This window comes from Scomber japonicus, chromosome 15 (genome assembly GCF_027409825.1).
Source record: "Scomber japonicus isolate fScoJap1 chromosome 15, fScoJap1.pri, whole genome shotgun sequence".
Taxonomy (NCBI): domain Eukaryota; kingdom Metazoa; phylum Chordata; class Actinopteri; order Scombriformes; family Scombridae; genus Scomber; species Scomber japonicus.
This window is the reverse complement of record NC_070592.1, coordinates 19,555,357-19,575,419: the sequence shown is the minus strand read 5'-3', so window position 1 is coordinate 19,575,419 and position 20,063 is coordinate 19,555,357. Positions and strand designations below refer to the sequence as shown.

Below are 20,063 nucleotides of genomic sequence, written 5' to 3'. Positions count from 1 at the left end.
ACAGACACAAAGACGTTCAACCTTCCAAACACAGAACCAGCAACAAGCCTCATCGATCAGTCATCATCAACTCATTGAGTCATTTGCTCTCATCCAGCCACACTTGAAGTAGAATGACAGATATACATGCACAATTACACATGGGAACAATATGTTTCATGATGAAGTTAAAGTGATTAGAGGCTTTGCTGTTTTACAAACATCTATTTCAATATCAGTTTGCTATTTTTCAGGCTGATGGGGTTGTTCTCTTTGTATCGTTTTAAGCTTGCAAGCAACTTTCATTAACAGTCAACCTAACGGCAACGCTAGGGTACAAATTCATCCAGGTTAAAGGATATGCAATGATCATACCTGATGTGGGCTTTTCATTTGTTGTTATACTTCGAGGGTTGGAAAAAATAAAATGGTTGTTTCATTGGTGCATAGAATAAAAAGGAAAGAAAGAAGGGAAAGCTGCGTGTGAATAAAAACACACTTCAAGAATTTGGTCGTACAGCTCAACACGCAAAACCCCTACAAAAAAAAAAACCAAACACACATTCACTCTTGACATCAGTTTGAGTAAAACTATGAAAAAAAAAAATCACACAACTACATATAAACTGAGAAAGCGTGTTCACCATCATCATGCATACAAAGCGTCTAAAATTTCTGCCGTCAATGCAAGACTCCAAACAATGCCAATTAGACAGATAGCAGGGGTAATTATACAGAAATGGCCAGCAGTGTGATGTTACCATAACACTTAAACAGGTAACAAGAGGTAGAACACACGGCCATTTCCATACAATTACACCAGTGTCACACAATATGGCTGAGCCTCCTGTTTCGATCGAGGCACACACATCTATAGAAATCATCGTTCTGCTATCAAAAGTGCATCCAAATTTACATGTTGTGAGACCAGCACCGATAAGAACAATATTGACATCATAACAGTAAATATCAAGTACGTGATTTTCAAAATGCCCCACAAACACAGTCAGTCGGATTTATAGTTGCTTTACAGGTAATGAGTAAAAAGGGTAACACAGACAGGTCGTCATAGGGAGAGAAAGATCCTCAAAATGATGAAGCATCTTTTTTTTTTTTTTCTTTTTCTTAAGCATACAAGTAAAAAGCCTTGTGGACCAGTCCAGTGAGGATTTAAGGTGGTTTACAGTGAAAACTTCTAGCACCTAGAATCAAGATGTCCTTTTGTGCTTCCATGTCTTTTGAATATTAATCATGTAAAAGTTTGTAATCTTGTTTGGCTAAGAAAGATTTGTGTGTTACAAAGGATACGCCTAATTTTCAGGCTATAAAATCTACAATGTTACAAATGACCACATATATACTTCATCCCTTAGAAAGGTATGAAGATGCTGAAAAGCACTAAGAAACGCTATTAAATGCGACATGCTAAAAAACAACATAAACCAAAAAGAAAAAGCCCTGATTATCTACCTCTATAAATGACCCAAATTCATGTGAGATACCCCCACTACTAAATCTCTTGGTTAAAAATGATGCATAGTTAGAAAATATAGACTACTTGCCTCCAATCAAGACTAAGTGAACATTCGCCAGCTTAACTTAGTAAAATTTAGGTGGGATGTTAGGAAACGTCTACAATTATTAGTAAGACCATACCAGTCTTAAAAGGCAAGAGAATATTTGCATTTAAAATCTGTATACAAATAGACAGTGTTAATTTAGACTACATATGGGCCAGTTGTTTAAAAAAAAACATCTCTATATTTTCAGCAGCCTCTGCTGAAAGCTTATTCAAAATATACCTTATTCCCAACATTACTATATAGTATAAAGACTCACAAAAAGTCAATTGCATAAAACTCAAGCTTTGTGCGACACCTGCTCTCAATTCCTGGAGCAAACACTATAATTATAAGGTTTTTGTTTGTTTTTTGTTTTTTAAGGGAATTTCGATTAGTTTAACTCTAAAATGTTGCACCTTTCACTCCACTGTACCGAATGCCTGGATATCAAAACGCCACACAAATATCCCGCTCTGACAAAGACACTGCAGAAACACTATTCTGCTGCTATATACATTAAAAATAGAAGTTGGGTTAATACGTATAAAGGAAGAAAAAAACAATTGTCACAAATGCCTAAATGTCTAAAACATGAGTCAGCTACATGCATATTCATTACAAAAATGATTGAAATTAAAATAGACTATAAAAACAGAAGGGAACTAAAAAATAATTCATTGTGTTCCCCTGTGTTGATTTCTACATAATGTGTCTTACATCAACGCGGCTCAGAGTACATCAGAAAGGTATCCTTGTTGGGAACCAGTCCCAATATGCTATTTATCGTCATGGGGATTCGGTTAATGGTGCAACTCTATCAGTTCAGACTATAATGTGAAACAGGGAAGAATAAAATTGCTGTTCATTCAATCTCTATCTGAATAATAAAAGCCATCTAGAATAAACTAAGTGTCGTTTCAAGGGTTGATAACAAATCTGACGCAAAGAATTCTTTAGTAAGTTGTCCCAGATTTGGCATAAAATAGTTGTCAGTGTCAATCAAGGACAAATACTGAAAACCCAGCATATGTGGGTCATATAACTCATAGTTTTACATAGAAATGACAACAGAAAGGTGGTCTCAAATGGCACTTTTTTCATCACATAGTGCCCTATGTGAAAATCACTCACAATCTTAAACGTATTAAGTACTTATGTCCTGATTGAAGTACCCATTCTGGTCAGTGCACTTTGCTTTGATTGGCTGATAAATAATATATTTGTCAGAGGAGCAAATTATTAGGCAAATAAACAGTGAACGTGCCCCCACCATCTTTTGATGGCGCTTTTCGCCTTTAAAGCACCGAGACAGAATAAAAACAGGAGAAGGAGGGTGAATGGCTTTTTCTAAATTATAAAGCACCCCACTGTATAATGATACTGCCCACTAGTGTAGAAATGCTAGGTTTTGTGTATTGGTGTACACACGTTTCCGTTTCCTTTCACACTTTGCGCCACATTTCCCTACAACAAATACAAATACACACTAACGGACAACATGAAGATAAAACCTCTTCTAGCTCAAAACCAAAGAAAGAGGAATTCTTTTTGCATCTTACAGTCTAATAGCTGGCTTGGTTTAGGTCGGTCAGGGGCTTTCACATGTGGGCTGAAGTACAATTGTAGATATACTGGGTAACTGACAGGTGTGTTAGGTAGGGAGATCATGATGTGAAACCACTTTGATGCTATCAACAGCTGACACTAAGACAGCGAGGGGTAGTGTGTTCCATCAATGGGGTCTCACCCACGCTAACCTGGGGTTGTGTGCTATCAGGCAAAGTACATGGTGCGCAGGGTGTCCTGGTGGATCTGAACGGCCTTAGCCAAGGCCTGGTGGTCGCGCCCGTTGCTCTGGCCTGACGTATGACTGCCTTCAGCACTGAAACAGCAATTTAAAAAAATGACAGTAGTGTAAAACACTGATTCATCATAATATTTGTAGACGGGGCTATTCAAAAAGCAGGCAAGTGTCTGTTAAACAAGCAAATACTCTGAGTTCTTACCTGTCATGCTCTTTGTCCACCAAGTGATAGCGAGCACGGAAAGCCACCAAATGGGCGTAGTAGGCTGGTGCTGGGATGGAAACTGACCGGGTGCAGCGCACATAGGTGTGGCAGAGCTGGTACGTGAGGACCTGCAGTTCATCTGAAGAGAAGTGGTTGTCGTCCCAGAGCACGTGGTAGTGAGACGGCCTGCTGGTACCCTGCAAAAAATGAAAAGTGGTGATGGTTTTGCTTCTGTGATCAAAAGGGGAAACATTAAAGCTAAAAAAAAAACTTCTTAATGTCGTGATGATCATAATTCAGTTCTTACCTGTATGCCAGCATGACTGCAAAGGTAGAAGTCAAATTCTGATGGGTGAGTGATTTTGGTGTCCACTGTGGTGCCTGCAGGAATGTTGCCACTCTTCCCAACCTGCAGAAATGCCAACATCAGACAGACATTATTTTAAAATGTTTGAGCTTCAAGGTCTAGATAGATCTAGATGGGTGAATACTTTATTGATCCTTCACAGGAAATTGCTTGGTTACAGCAGCTACATCCTCAGTCAAGACAGTCACACATAACATAAAAAAAGACATCTCCAACTATCCACAGGAAAAACTAAAAATAACTACTAAAATCAGGCTTACAGTTTTAAATGGTAGAGTCATAACTAGGGTCAATTAAGTTAAAAATTTCTTCAGTTAAATACCAAAAAAGTTATGTCACTGTGGTCTCACTCCAGGGCCCTCTCTCTCATTTTAACAAAATTACTTTTCAGTGACACAATACTGACCCTCTCGTTCCTGTCCATACAGAACAGTCTTGTGTGGTGTCTCTTCTGTACAACCACGAAGGTGATGCCAGGCTGGTAGTCCTTCTCTAGTTTGATGCAGGCTTCACGGATCGCCAGCAGTTCATGCTGAAGAACCTGCAAGTACAACAACACAGGAATTAACAAAAAGCACTGCTAAGTTGATTGTTTTCTTTTGGACCTGTCTAAACAAATGTGCCTATATATTTTTGTATATTTATTAAACTGCTCCTTATCATGCCTGATATATCACCTGGTTGAATTGGCCCTCAGAGATACCGTCTCGGTAGTAGATGATTCTGGTGGGCTTGAAGCGGGTGGACTTGTAGAACTGGATGAGTAGCTCCCTCACCATGGTGGCCAGGTCCTGGATGATGTCCTGGCGGTGCTGCTGCACCCGGACTGTGGCACAGTATCGGCTGGGATGGGCGTCCATACTACCAACGACCTGAAGAGCAAAAACCAATATCATTTAGTACGAACCAGAGGAAGAATGACATTTATGTATCACTCAATGTTATAAATGTGAGTAGAAACAAAGTGTAAAGTAAACTTTTTTTTTTACAATGGTAGTGTAAAGGTGGTTTATTGTATTATATATTATGTATTTATAGTCTTTTAGGCTGCTACAGGAGAATATGATAGCTGCTTAGGAATAACTATGATTTTTAGTGTGGGCAGGAAAGCTAAAAACAATGAGCTGAGCAACACAAAAAGTTCTGTAGGGCCGAGTAATAATTCTCCATTATTTTTGACCATTGAAAGATCCTTTAACATTTCACATACTTCTGTATGAAGGGAAGTGATTTATGATGCATTGTACTGTGTGGTGTGATCTTTCTTACAGCAGCAATAGAAGGCTTCTTTCCATCTCCTGCAGGCGGATGAGTCACATCTGCGCCGAGGAAGATCACAGGCTGCTGGAACACCAACGGCCTGGAACAACAACACAGAGAGCAGGTGAAATGTAGCACAAAAACATTCTTACACATCTGAAAAAAAGTTAACACAATGTGATGAACTCAGATTTCAGTAAGGGGTGTAGTAATATCTCTACTGACCTGCCCTGTGGGAGTAAGATGTTGTTGACACCGCCTAGCTTGACGTTGATCTTCAGACAGAGGTTGGAGAGGGTCTGAGGTGTCGTCTTTTGAACATTCTTCACCTGCACACACTGTGTGGCCATGCCAAGGACTGTGTCTCCAACACGTTTCACTTCAGCTACAACACAGATACATCAATTAATTATACATGGTCTCTCAATACTGGTTTTTGTATTTGTATTTGAATATGTAATTTCTGGAGGCATGGTTAGGCATACATTTCTTGCAACCTGAAAGTGTAATACAAACCAACACATGTTTTATAATGGATTGCGTTGCTACGTACAGAAGGGATTACTGATGTTTAAATGACAGAGTGAGTTGAGAAGAGAATGTAGCTTTATTTGCTCCCTATTTAATTGTAGTTTATTCCTACAGCACAAACAGAAGCAGTAAGACTTGCTCAGCAGACAATGAAGCAGCAGGCATGTTCAGATATACCAGATCAAGAGCTTTAAATAAAAGTGAACACTCTAATCACACAAACCCTCACAGATAAGATTAACTTAAGAAGTTTTTGTTTTAAGAAAAGCCAACTAGAAGTCCAATCCTAATTCCATGATGTCATGACATTATTTAGTGAGATGATATTTATATTTGGCTTTAAGAGAATAAGTTGGTTTCATGGGGAGAAAGTCCATCTTATCTCCAGTAATAAATGAATACATATGATAAATTGTGAGTCCACCCCAAAAACAAATAATAATGATTAGCAGCCCTGGGAAACTTCACCATGTGCAATCAGCTCTGCTCAGAGTTTAAAAAAAGTAGGGTATTAGCAACATTTTGAGTATCAGTGACCGCAAACAGGATTTCACTTCACAAAAATGTACTGTTTGGGTTTTTAATATTAATGTCTCTGTATTAAGAAAATACAAGTTCCTCACTGAATGACAAACAAAATGAGTGCATCGCTCACCGTAAACAGGTGTCTTCCCCGGTAGGATGACTACAACCAGCTGGAGGCCCTGGTATGTATACTTGAGGTGCCTAAACATAGGCTCCACGCTGTCCGCGCCCTGGGCGTACTTACAGAAGCAAGGTTGACCCTGGATGGGCATCCCTGCATCTCGGGAGATCTTCCTAAGCTGATCTGTGAATGCTCTGAGACAGACAAGGAACTTATTTATTCACGATTCAATTTGATGCATCATTTCAGATTATACATGAGACGTGACTTTAAATTGATATTTGAGCTCAGGGTAAATAGAGGAATAACAAGTTAACAGCCAAACCTAAAAACTAAATTGAGAACATGTCATGTAGAAAAATGCTTCAAATATGCACTTGGTAAATACTTAAATGTCCAATATTGTTGCTGAGCTGTATTGTGTACCTTTCATGACATAATTCTTGTAACTGGAGAAAATATTAATATTGATTATATTTATTCGGAGCTGCAATTATATCTAAAATGAAAACCATGGGACTCAGACCTTTACGTATTGAAATGAAGGATATAAAGCTTGAAACATACCCTCTAAAGTACAAAAATGCAACTGGAAAAACCTTGCTATGGCATTGCAAATGCATGTCACAGCTGCACATACTCAACATGTGCTTGTAGAGCTAAAATACCTCAGTCCTCAGGGGGGCAATATCGCAAGAGACTTGATAAACTGGGCTGTCATGACAGTTGTGAAAGAAAGAAACACAAATCAAATAAGACAGCTTCTGCTGTTGCTGCGCCCCTTGTTGCAACATTTGAAACTTCAGCTCACACTTACATCAAGTTCGGGAATTTCTGGTGACACATTTTCAAATTCCATCATGCATAAAATAGCTAAATGTGTCGTTGCACTTTCATAAAGGTATGTTTCAGGCCCATTTCAACTCGAGCCATTCAATTATGGTCTGACTGCCATCAATCCAACAAGTCTCAAGTTGGAACAACGGCACACATTCATGATAACATGAAACACATATGCTGGAGAACATACTCCCTATGTATCTCACTTACTTGAGCAGGAGTTCAGTGCACTGTCTCTGTGGTGCAAAGCAAGCAATGGCCCACACTTTGATCTCAATGCCAGTGTGGAACTGCTTGTTCCTCATGTCCCATACTCCCTGGATTGGTGTGGCTATTGCTTTGTTCTGCAAATTACAATGAAAGCAGCCTTATTAGCACTTAAAAGTTGTAGCAACATTTCTTTATAAGCAATGGCTCTAAAAAAGATTGTGCTGCAACAACATGGAAGTACATTATTTCCACTTCACCAACCAAACTGGCAATCAACATACCCTGCCTCCATACAGGATGGAGGGTGCTTGAAGGACACGGCCGTTCACTTCTGTCATCTCGTCCCTCACCATCACTCCAAATTCACGAACATAAGGGTCAGTGTTGAAGTTGGCACTTCTCATCTGAAATAATGTAATAGTTATATATTTGTGAATATATATAATATGACAGAGTTAAGATTTATGTTTTAAAGGCTGTTAGAAAAATACACAAGGCAAATATAGCAATTGTAGATATTTATGAAATGCATATTTATGAAGCCTATTAAAACCAATGATTAAAAAGGAAAATCAGGAAATATGATCTTTATTCCCAACTATAATTTACTTCAAAGAGAAAATGCTTAGATGATTGCTGTGGCGTGTAAGGTGTTTATGTCTAGATACTGTATGTGTAAATTATTAATGACTGAACGCTATAATTGGCTAAAAGTACAGATAAACATCCCAAACTCCTCCCCAGCAGCCAATCAACAAACTGAACTGGGCCTGTCCTTGGTGTCAGATGGAAAAAAAACTTGGCAGCTTGGTCACAACCTTTGTCTTATCTCACCCAAACAGTCCACTGAAACCCGTTTCTGACAATGTGGCAAGAAGCAGGCCGGGCAGTCACTAAGGACTATGTATTTCTTAAACCATATCAACTACTATTGTAATTGTGTCTACAACCATGACAATTATATAATTATATTGGACTGTTGAGTTTGTCATAGTGAAACAACTGTCAACAAGTAAGAATGTTAGCAATATTAGATGTTGGCCAGCTCTGTTGTGGGGAGTTATGTGTCAGCAGCACGCTACAACCATCAATAACATACAAGCTATTTTAGCTGGTTTTATATTGACCTGACAGCAAACCAGCTGTCTTCACTTGGTTTGCTGTTGGCTGTGGACCAACAGGCAAACATTATTGATGAATCCTCCAATGTTGTAGTCTGCACATTGTAAACACCTTATAGTGTTCACAAATATATTCAAACTATTTTGAGACATGGAGCGAACTGCTGCGTCATATTCAGTAAATATTTATTTCACAAACTCACCAGTTTACTGATCTCATCCTGACGGTCTGGTGCTGATCGGGCTGTGGCACGGATCATAGTGGAGGTCTGATTGTCTGTCAGTTTTTTGATGCAACGCTGTCCTGCCACTATGTTACACACCTGGACACACACAGACACACAGACAAAACAGCTTTTAGTGAATATGGTATTTTAAAGCAAACACTGTACACACAAGAGGTCGGTGACTGCTTACCTCTAGAGGTAGGTAGGTGTGCTTCTGCTCCTGTCCCACCTGTAGACATGGCAGGTGGGGGTATCTCAGGATGAGCTTGTACTTGTCTTTGAAGTACTGTGCTACTGTGCATTCAATAGTTTGACCATTCTCCTGCTGCAGGGGGAACCTGAAGAAAGCACATACCAGAAACTTTAAAAAATTACAAGGGTGGGAAAATAGAGGAGCTCCTTTTTATGCAATCTTAGAAGATGCACAAAGACCTAACAAGAATTATCTCTTGTATGCCAATCAGTGACACATTTTTGAACCCACTAAAAGCAAAAACCCATTTCAACGGTAAATTAAACAGCCGGTATGCCTGTTTAATATCTTGACTCTGCATGCTTGTCACAGTAGTGGAAATTTCACACCAGTTTGTCACAATGTTTAGTTACACTAAGCATCATAAAGACAAGTCATGCTTTTTAAATAATAAGTAGTCTATATTTGGTGGAGTGTCATGCTGTCATCTCCAGAATGGATTAAGTTACATTCATTTTTTACTTAATGCATAGGTTTTCTTGTTGCTGCTGCACATATTTTATTTAAACAATACACCCAAGAGACAGAAGAGCATTCTTACGTTTGATGACTGGCTGGTCTTCTGGTCACATTGCACACTCTGTACTTCCTCTTCATCTGCCCACAATGAGTGATCTCCACCTTCAGGCCTACATGAAGGAATCACAACAAAGTATAATAATTAACAAAGTTTTCTAATCAACTTCAACCCCCCTTCTTTTGACAACGTTAAAGAGACTGATCAGTTAAGAACTGAATCAAACCCAAAAGATTAAAAATGAATTGTATCCATAACCCAGAAAGTGAAATACAATTTATCTGTCCCCTAGCAGGTGAGCTCCCGCCCTTTAATTACCTTTGATTTCCTTCGTAAACTTCACTCTTTGAGAGTCTGTTAAGGGCTTCTGTTGTTCTTCAATGCTTTTGAAATCCAAGACCTCACACATGAACTCAATTACAGGCTGGGCTTTGTAGAACGCAGTGGCCGAAACTGCAAAACAAGAGGGTTGGAATTAGATACATGCGTACAACTTGACTTCCAGTTTGCAAACAATCAAAACGAATGATTACCGTCGATATTGAGCATCATTTTCCAAAGGGAGGGCCTGACAGACTGGTGGAAGCCAAACCACACTTCTCTGCCTCCACCAAGGGGGTTTGAACACCCCTCTGAGGGAGTGAAGAAAGAGCGGCCCACTGGGGTATACCTGTAACAACCAATGATAAAGTCTGAGTAGGGCTACAACAGTGATTATACAGTCTAGGATGTATTCCAGAATGGTTCCTGTCCTCAAGTGCATTAATATGCAATAAGAATATTATTGTGGACCAAAAAAATGTGTTTACCACAACAAATGATCTATTACATGAAACTTTCAAGTTGACAGTCACACATACTAAAATGAATGGAAATTATTCTCAGGTAATTATTAAATGCCCGGCTTCATCGGGGTGATCTGTGAGACTGAATCCTGTTTATTTGTATTCAACTGGATAATCATATTAATGTCAAATAATATCTGCCTTTGCCATGTATTAATGACAAGAGCTTCTGCAATGAACAATAACCCAAAAAGACAATCCATCATCCATTAATGAAGCAATGTTCAATAATGCAAGACCTACCTCATAGAGGGCAAATGTCTCATGACCACATCCAAGGCTTGAATGGTCTCAAAGGGGACACTGGGTAGTCGTCCTGAGAGTGCCTCGTGCAGAGCTTGCAGGCTAACGCAGGACACCCACTTGATGGAAACTTTGAAGCTGCGGTCTTTGCCTTCACCTGGAATGGTCACCTCAAGCTCCACCTGTGTTGTTGATGGGCATGGGGGGGGAAAAAGAGTAAGAGAGGGGAAGTGCTGTGTTGTTTTTCTGTGGCTTCAGTACACATATATTAATGTGATTTCACTGTTGCAGGTTGTTCTGGATAAAAACGTACCTTGTCTCTGCCGATGGGCAGGGGCATGGCAGTATACAGATTCTTCCTCCCGTCATACACTGGTTTTCGATCACCAAAGATCTGCGTTTTAAAGTGCTGGACCATGTGCTCCACAATTTCTCTGAGAAGCAAAATGAAACAGAAAAATTAGCACTATGTAATTTGCCTGTTATGACATCATTACAGAAGATGAGCCACTGGTCTACCAGAGCTTGAAAATTAGCTGTACACTCATACATACCGATTGACCCTCCTGGGACATTTCTCAGGTTTGATGTCGATGTCATAGTGGTAGACCTCCAGTTTGGGGATTTCCATCTCAAAGAAGTTGGCCTGGAGCTTGATTGTCCTGCCCATGGTGCCAAAATCTGGCCGTGATGGTGGCTTGAACACGTATTCTGGCACCGGGGAAGATGGGGCGTCTGATTCAGGGGGGTCAAATGGGTGAAAGTGACATAGCACGTGGTTAATATCATATTATTCAGGCACCAGACATTTCCCCAAGATCTTGAAGGCCCAAACTGACAAGTATGAGCAGGTATGTTTAAACATACAGTACAACTCAGCAGATTCACATTCATATGAAATATAAGCATTGTGTGTTTCTCAGCTGGTTATAGTTAACAAACACGATTGACATGTTTCACAGCATCAGGATCCATTAAAACTACTTCTAAGCTGTTATAGTTGAAAACAGTGAGTAACACCCAACAACTATCCTGTGTTTCAAGTTTTGGTTGTGATGGATGTGTTTAAATTTGGATCGTACAATTTGCCTTAAAAGTAGTTACAAAACAAAACAGGAGTGAAATATTTCCTAATTTATATATTCAACGGCAAAACTGGAGATGTAAAAAGGCTGTTTTTCAATCTCTGCCTTCTTGTTAATAGTTTAAATAATGATCTTAAACCTGTCTTGTTTGACATGTCACAACCTGTCCAGCCATGTTAATTAGTCAGCTTTGTTAAGAGTTGATGCCAGATAAACTCTGAGAAATGATTTACATAACCTACAGCCTGGGGGAAACCACAACCTCCAAACATTCTTGTTTTTGTAAGACAATTTTATCTGAAATTTGATTGGAAGACTTGACCGACACAGTCCAAATAATTCTGCAAGCACCTAACATCTGACCACCTTTAACAGGCATCATTTCAAACCAACTGTGCTCTTGTTCACTGATGTCGATATGAACCCTCACCATGTCAGTTGGACAAATATGCAACTTTCAAGTCAGTTCAAAAATGAAAATATGACTGCTTCAGCTGGCAGACTCAACCCATTTTTGTATACATACTCCAAGTCAATATCATACAGCAAGTACCAAATTTAACATGTATTACTAGCACTAACAAGCTCAGTAAAATTGATGCTCTTATCTGAATTAAAAAGTAAACACTGATCAAGTATTCTGACCATTACAGGCTTCAAATCAGAACAATCCTACTGCTTTTACACCTGTAAAGGACTTTCTGTGATACTTTGTATTATCCTGTGTAAGATGACAAAAGGTTGCTTCATTGGTTGACATGTTGAACCACGAAGCTCCACATCTGCAACTTCAGATATTACAGTGAGACTGTCAGCGTACATACTCCATTCCCTTTAAGCGCCTTATCTTTGTGCTCCAGCTCTGTTCATTTAAGCAGAATAACACCCATAAAAGCTAGTAGTATACAGTAGAGATTACTGAATGGCCTATCGTGTGTAAAGGTGCACTGCCATTCAGAGCTCAAAATGAGATGTATTTTGAAGAAATTGACTGTCTAGAAGGATATCATGTTCTTTGTATATTCTCAACAGTAGCGCCAAATTGCCTGTGTCCTATTTCCTGGACATTTCATTATTGAGTCAGAAGGTCAAATTGTGCTTCAAATGAGTACATACTGTGACGCTTGAAGGATACATAATGTTGCTGCTTACAGTGAACATGGCTTTACAGTGAAATAAGGGGCAAAAACTTACCAGAGCTTACTGACCCTGAGGGACGGGGTCCCTCAAGCATCTCGGTGGCTACAAAAGGACAAAAATTACACATTATGAATACTCCAAAAAAAATATAATAATGTATAGTATTGAAAACCTGCATTTGTGTACTTTACATTAGGGCATAAATGTAGATAGAAGAATTGTCTTTATGTTGCAGGTTGCAAAGGAAGCAAAGCACAGGGAACTAATCATTAATTGTACATTTGTAATGCAAACCCTTTCTTGCCTCATATTAGGCACACCTATGCCTCCACACAATCAAGCGTGACTTTTTCAAAATTCTTATCAATGTGCATACAGAAGGGATCGGGCAAGCTGGCAATCTTAACTCTACTGAAGACACCCAGTCTCCTGCTACACGTCACATTTTACACAGAGAAAATAGATTATCCTACATTTACAGACAAATGTAACAAGTGACTGGATTTTAGTGTTTAATTTTTATTAATGGTTTGTTACTCTATCTTAAAAAGACAATGACTATAATGAAAAATACCGCAAAAGTTACAAATTTCTAGATGATAGCAAACTGTACTTAACTTCAAACTTTGTCTTGCATACTTGTTTATTCTGTGTATGTTCACAATCAGAATGTCAATGTTACATAATGGAGCAATTTAATAGCTTCAAGACATTTATATATTATGGCCAAAATCGATGTAAAATGACTAAAACTACAAGTTGGATGCTACCACCTAACCACCGCAAAGATTGGTGATGAGATTAGATAGCATGGTCGGCCGCTAAATAGTACTATAACCATTGCGCGTAGTGTTAACGATTTTAAAATCATATCCTAACCATTCGCACTTGTAGTGGTTGTTTGTTAAGAAATACATTAGTCAATCGACGCCAGCACACATAAATTAACCCGAGACGGTCCCTAACAACAAGTTCGGGGAACGAGGTAGCGCTGAAGCTAACTTGGCTAGCAGCAGTTTGTTGTTGTTGCACGCTAGCTAAAGCTTGACTCTACTATTAATGACTCCGACTTAAAACGGGGACGCCGTGTACTGCAATAACCAGCTCGATTAAATAAGCAACCGAGTATTTCATTCACCATTGGCTTTCTATAATTTAGCACCAAAATGTTGCAACTAGTGTGTGAATGTGTGTTAGCTGCATCACTTAGCCGATGCTAACGCTTAGCCACTTACCTCCAGCAGAGGAATACATTTTGTCGACTTTTTAACGTGTACAGATACTCCTCTTTACGGTCGCCAAATTCCGCCCAAACTCATGCGTGGTCGAAAGGTATTTATATATACAAGAGCGAGGGAAGCCCAGTTCGGAAATAAAGATATTTAGTTTTGCCAAGGTGGTAAATATTTGGAGTCTCTCATCCTCGACACGACCCCATCCCCCCAACACACAAAACGGGAGCCGAGAGAGAAAAGATAGCACAGTGAAGACCCTAGCAGAGCAAGAGAGAGTTCCCTCCCATCTACTTCCGCCTACGTCCACATCCGGTTTCGGCAGCTTCAATGTTTTGAGCTTCACGAAATTAAATCTTAAATTAGGCCCGATTTACTATATTATTTCAGTGTTTAAAATGTTGAAAAGTTCCTAAAACACAAAAGTCTGTAACATAAATACATAAAATAAAATAATTGAATAATGCAGAGGTATTAAGTGTTTACTGTTTAGATCATTCGATTGTCCAGACATATTGATATTTTGTTTAGTGTTCAAATTTTAGACTGTTTAGACTGTTTAACGCTTGACATTTTGTCTTCCACAAAATCAGGCAATTTCGTCCAAGGCTGTGTGGTTCTTTCTCCAAAACAGACACAATCATTAAAAAAGCAAAACAAAACAAAAACCAGACGCTCAAAACCACGTGTTACTAATGTGCCAAAAGATTAAGTATTTTTCCTATTTGTAAAACCTAGACTAAAGTATAACTTCACACCATGCATCACAGTCCAGTCATCATTTTAAAACAGGTAGTAAAGCTGCTAGTAATGCTCTTCTTATATTTCACCCTAAATAGGCTATTAGCCTATATTTTTCACGTTATAACTGTTTATTTGCGTATGTTCTCGTAATATTACAATGCTCTCCAGTAGGCCTAATATTATGACTTTATTCTCGAAATCTCCTTTTTTGTGGCCCTAATGCTCCGTTTTACCAATAACTTCATTACACTGTATTGGATAATTTCCCCTCTGTATAATTTCGGTCTTCAAGTGTAATTTGGACGTAAACAGGAAGGGAACTATCTTGGTGCGTCAACTCTTCAGTGACGTCAGAAACACGCTGCGCGCTCACCGCTGTTGAAATGAAAAAACACATCAAATGTCGCGTTTTTGATACGAAACAATGCTTTTAGAATGCGGGTGACAACATCGGTTTGGTTTCAGAAACCATGAACCACAAACTGTATAATAATACCAACTTGTCAACAAGCAAGACCCCACAGGAAGAAAGTCATGGCCTCGTATGGGGAAGTATTTCCGGGGTAAACTGATATGTAAGCATTAGATAAGATAATATGAAGAGAAGGGAAGAGAAATTCAAAAAACAAGTTAAAAAATAGATATAAACTGATTTGTACATATGCAATGTTTATGTGTATATTTACAACTGCAGTACATGTGGTGACATTAAAACAATCTGACAACACCAGGGGCCTGTTTCAGGAAGCAGGTTTAACTAACTCTGAGTTAAAACCTTAACTCTAGGTTGACCAACTCTGAGCTGTCAAACTCAGAGTTTTCAGTGTCAGAAGTGTTAAAGAACATGAGCTGATGTGGCAGAAAATTACTGACAGTCAACAGTGAGTATTAATGGAAAAAAAGAAACATTTTGTCTCGAGTGGTTGACTTATTCAACATTTATATTTTGTGTATGTGTGTGCGCGGCACATTTAATATTCATGCAGACCCCAACAGGTACAAAACGTAGGCCTACTTGGCAGCAACTGAAAATGAAATATAAAAATATAGCTCAAACAAGTAAGGTATTCATTACAAGCTGCTGTGGTGTTGTTTAGCCTGCCCTACCTCATTAAACAGCATTTAAATGCTACATTCAACATGTGATATATTTCAGTAGTTGATGAAATCAGCAAAAAAGAAAGTCAATTTTTCAGCCATCCCAACACTACCAGGATTTAATATTGTCTATTTGAAAGCAACACCTATGCCTTTATACATACAACACTACAAAAGTGTAAACGTTTCAGTTCAATAGTCAAATTTAGTTTGGGCACTTTCACCTTAAAGTTGAAGTATGTAACACCAAGTGTTTAGAAATGGTACTGTGGCCCACGTTCAAAACACTGGAGAGAGCTGTTACTCCTCGCTCCCTCCCTGCCAGAGTCTACTTCACGTGGGTTGCCAGTTGTTGGACGTGATCCTGCACGCGCGCGAGACGAGTGCAACATACACAATGCGAAGTGACCCACAATCAGACATCCCAACCTGTTTCAAAGGCATCTCCTATACATACCCTTTTTTTGTTTCTTAAATTGTCATGATGTATTTGAGAGTCATAACAAGGTTTTTTTGGTTTTGTAACATCAGACATTATCTGCAGTGTTCCTAGCTGCAGCTCAGTGGCAACTGGCAACCTGGCTACTGAAACACTACTGACTTTGTGATTGGTAGATAGGTGGTGAGTGGCACATCAGGCCAAAACACAGAATGACAACATAAACATTACTTGTGGGCTGCAACTGAGCTTTTTAAATGTGAATATTATGGCTGGACTACTATTGTCAGTGATATCAGTGTTTGAAATGAACATGATTCCTTAATGTCTGGTTACATTTTAGGGCCATTTTATGATTATTTGGAATATATTTGTTACATACAGCTACTTTAATTTAACAGTAGCTGGTATAGAGGCCGACAGGAAACAGGGAAAGAGAGAGAGAGCTGCAGCAAAAGTTCCTCACTGGTATCAAACCAGCAACACTATCACTATGAAGCATGCGCAGTAACCACTTGGCTATCAATCCCCTTCAAATATTGCATTTGTGACAGCCCGACAGATGGTTGTCTTGGAAACATGAACTTGAACAGAGAACTTGTGCTGAACTGAGAGCATGTCCATGTGGTGTCGTACAGACGATACAAGGGCTGAGAATATTGTTCAGATAAATTATTGATTGTACAGAAAAATGGAAACACTCAAACAGAACATCATCAGAGAATGATAAAACATCCCAGAGGGGTCCGATCACCCTCTGACAGAGATTTCTGCATAGTATTTGTGTTTCAATATTAACTGTCTCTTTAAGAAAAGGACACACCATGTCTGACAGCTCCTTCAGTCTGCAGGCTTCAACTAAAAAGGAAGAGAAACTCAGGGTTAGTTGAAGAAAACCTGCCAGCCAGCAGGTTAGGTTCACGGAGTATGTTGCCAGGGTAACTGACTCAGAGTTAAACTGAACTGGCTTTGTGAAACCGAAAAAAACAGAGTTTCCTTAAACTCTGAGTCAACTTACTTTCACTAAACCTGCTTTCTGAAACAGGCCCCAGGAAAATTATTAAGTGGGAAAGGGAACTCCTCAAGGAAGTATTGTAAGTATGTTCTTTTCAGTTATGATGTAAATAGGTCCATTGGAGTTGCATTATTTGCAGATGATGGGATTATAGGAACATGGAAGAAATACGAGTTTATAGTTAAGAAGCAAGAGATAAGGTAGATATATGGGCACTGGGTTTTAGATTTTCACTTGCTGTATTATCCAGAATAAGTGCTGTATAAATAATGTTTCTTATGATTATTATTAGTATTGTTGTTGTTGTTGTTATTGTAGCTTAGAATGAAAACACAGGAAAAATAGTTGGAAAATGTAAAGAACACTGAATATTATTCACTGTTTGAGGGGAAGCAAATAGATCTGCTTTGAAAACTATCTACATTGGTTTAATCAGGTCAGTTCTTGATTGTGACTGTATAATCTATGAATAAGCAATTCAAGACTTTTAAAAAAAAATTTGGACACAATTCACTATCAAGTTTTGAGTCCCGTGCTGTGGCCTCATAAAAGACCACTCCACTACTAACTTTACAAGTGGAAATGGATATGAAAAAACCTTGGGAAATAAGAAAATCACAGCTTGCATACTGGGCAAAGTTAAAGGGACATAATGACAATCATCCGGCTCAGAGTTAATTAAAACAATATGGAGAAAAGGAAAAAGGGCAGACAAAGAGTTTTGGTTGGACAATAGAGAACAAGGTCAACGAGATATAAATAGCTGATAAAATGTTAAGGCCCTACTCGGATCATAATGATCATAAGTAAGGGCCGATTTGAATGTGTTAAAGATGGAAGAAGGAGAAAATACAGGCAAAACTTAAGTCATTAGATATGAAGAAAATTATTCGGAGTATATTAAAGTATAGCCTATATACAGTACAGATGCATCTAAAACATTGGAAAATATAGTGGAGTTACCATTTATTATTCTGTACTACTTAAATGAAAATGAGAAATGTGTGGTTGTGAAATATAATGAGGCTGAGATTTAAAAAAAAATTTAATCAGAAATGAAAAAGGCGGGAAAATGGCAGGAACGTGGCATAGAGAAAACAAAGCCATTACTACTACAAGATTCAAAGAGAAGTAGGAGAAATGAGAGGAAGCAGTAGAACTAGTAAGGACATGATATAAAGGATGATATTTGAACCTCATGAATGGACATGATGCTGGTGGTTGTGAGCATGTTGGACTGCAGGAACAGAGACAGGCACTTAAGGTCACACTTTGAATGAATCACGACACCTGGCTCTCAAGCCAGCAGTTCCGTCTTCTTCCGCTTATCCGGGGTCGGGTCACCGGGGCAGCAGCCTAAGCAGGGAAGCCCAGACTTCCCTCTCCCCAGCCACTTCGTCCAGCTCTTCCCGGGGGATCCCGAGGCGTTCCCAGGCCAGCCGAGAGACATAGTCTCTCCAGCGTGTCCTGGGTCTTCCCCGGGGTCTCCTACCGGTGGGAAGTGCCCTGAACACCTCACCAGGGAGGCGTCAGGGAGGCATCTTAACTAGATGTCCGAGCCACCTCATCTGGCTCCTCTCGACACGGAGGAGCAGCGGGTCTACTCCTAGCTCCTCCCGGATGATCGAGCGTCTCACCCTATCTGGAGAGCCCAGCCACCCTACAGAGGAAGCTCATTTTGGCCACTTGCACCCACGATCTTGTACTTTCAGTCACTAGGTCACTACCCAAAGCTCGTGACCAGGTTGCAGAGGGGTTCAGATGATGTAGGATACATCACAAAAACCACAGGAACAAGTGCGCCCCAGAACTGATTTGACCTCAATTAACTATGTCCATCAGCTGTCAGCTCAATCCTCTCGTCTAAATATGTCATGGAACTTGAAATATAGTCACTTATCAACACTTTTTGGGCTCCAAAAATCCAAAATGGCGACGGTCAAAATGCCAAACTACAAGCTTCAAAACATGAGCCCATAAAGCAGTGGTTGACACCATGATGTGGCTACATCCATTATTTTATTATTAATATTATAAGAGCTGTTATAATAAATCCATGTGCAAGAGAGGGGAATTTAATGTAGGAGTATTATAGACTATAAATAGGGTGGTTCAGACAGGCCCGTCGCAACCTATACAGTCTATGGTCGCAACAGGACAGGCAAACCAAGCAATTATCAACTTCATTTCACCGAATATTTCCATAGGCTGGAACAGCTGTCAATCAAAGCCTAGTTGTCGTCGGTCACATGTCCTCATTGGCTTTGGAGGCATGTACTGCCTGAGCACTGATTGGCTTGTGAGTGGTGTCGTCAGAAGCAGAAGAGGCTCACGGTAAACATCTAGTCACGTGTACTCTGAGATGGACGCGCAGGTCAGGAAATGACATAAACGGACCGTGTATGGTTTGTTATTTGTGTTATTACGTTACGTGTTGGACTGAATACATGGACATATTGAGGAAAGTATTCCAGTTTTATGGAAACGGATTTCATATTTCACAAGAATGGATATTTGGCGAGCTGTACAGAAAGTCCTGAGTCATAAGATGAACGTTGTGGATAAAGGGAAGACTTTGAAGGTATGTAGCATTATAGCTGTTCTTACTTTAGCTGAGTGGCTAGCCGAGCTAATTGCTAATACTATTACGGCTGTGAGCAACCATACAATGTGTGAGTGGTCTTGAATGAATCAGGACAA

At 39.4% G+C, this 20,063-nt stretch overlaps 1 protein-coding gene across 1 annotated transcript; it reads right to left on the bottom strand.

The window, feature by feature from the left end:
• Positions 1 to 402: 402 nt before the first annotated feature.
• ago2 (argonaute RISC catalytic component 2) lies at positions 403 to 14,271 on the bottom strand. The gene is made up of 20 exons (XM_053333918.1): positions 14,071 to 14,271; positions 12,892 to 12,937; positions 11,165 to 11,362; positions 10,924 to 11,044; positions 10,611 to 10,792; positions 10,056 to 10,192; positions 9,841 to 9,975; positions 9,547 to 9,634; positions 8,943 to 9,090; positions 8,729 to 8,848; positions 7,686 to 7,808; positions 7,405 to 7,538; positions 6,364 to 6,548; positions 5,403 to 5,562; positions 5,187 to 5,277; positions 4,595 to 4,789; positions 4,324 to 4,458; positions 3,858 to 3,959; positions 3,548 to 3,747; positions 403 to 3,423 (listed from the first exon to the last, which is right to left on the bottom strand). Exons 1-20 carry the CDS (start codon positions 14,087 to 14,089, stop codon positions 3,315 to 3,317), a joined length of 2,628 nt encoding a protein of 875 aa, XP_053189893.1. The 5' UTR covers positions 14,090 to 14,271; the 3' UTR covers positions 403 to 3,314.
• Positions 14,272 to 20,063: the final 5,792 nt, after the last annotated feature.

Excerpts from the sequence above, each read along its gene's own strand:
- ago2 (XM_053333918.1), bottom strand. Across the intron at positions 10,793-10,923 it reads TGCCCATCGGCAGAGACAAG|GTGGAGCTTGAGGTGACCAT; the intron begins GTACGTTTTTAT and ends TCAACAACACAG. Across the intron at positions 4,790-5,186 it reads AGAAGCCTTCTATTGCTGCT|GTCGTTGGTAGTATGGACGC; the intron begins GTAAGAAAGATC and ends TTTGCTCTTCAG.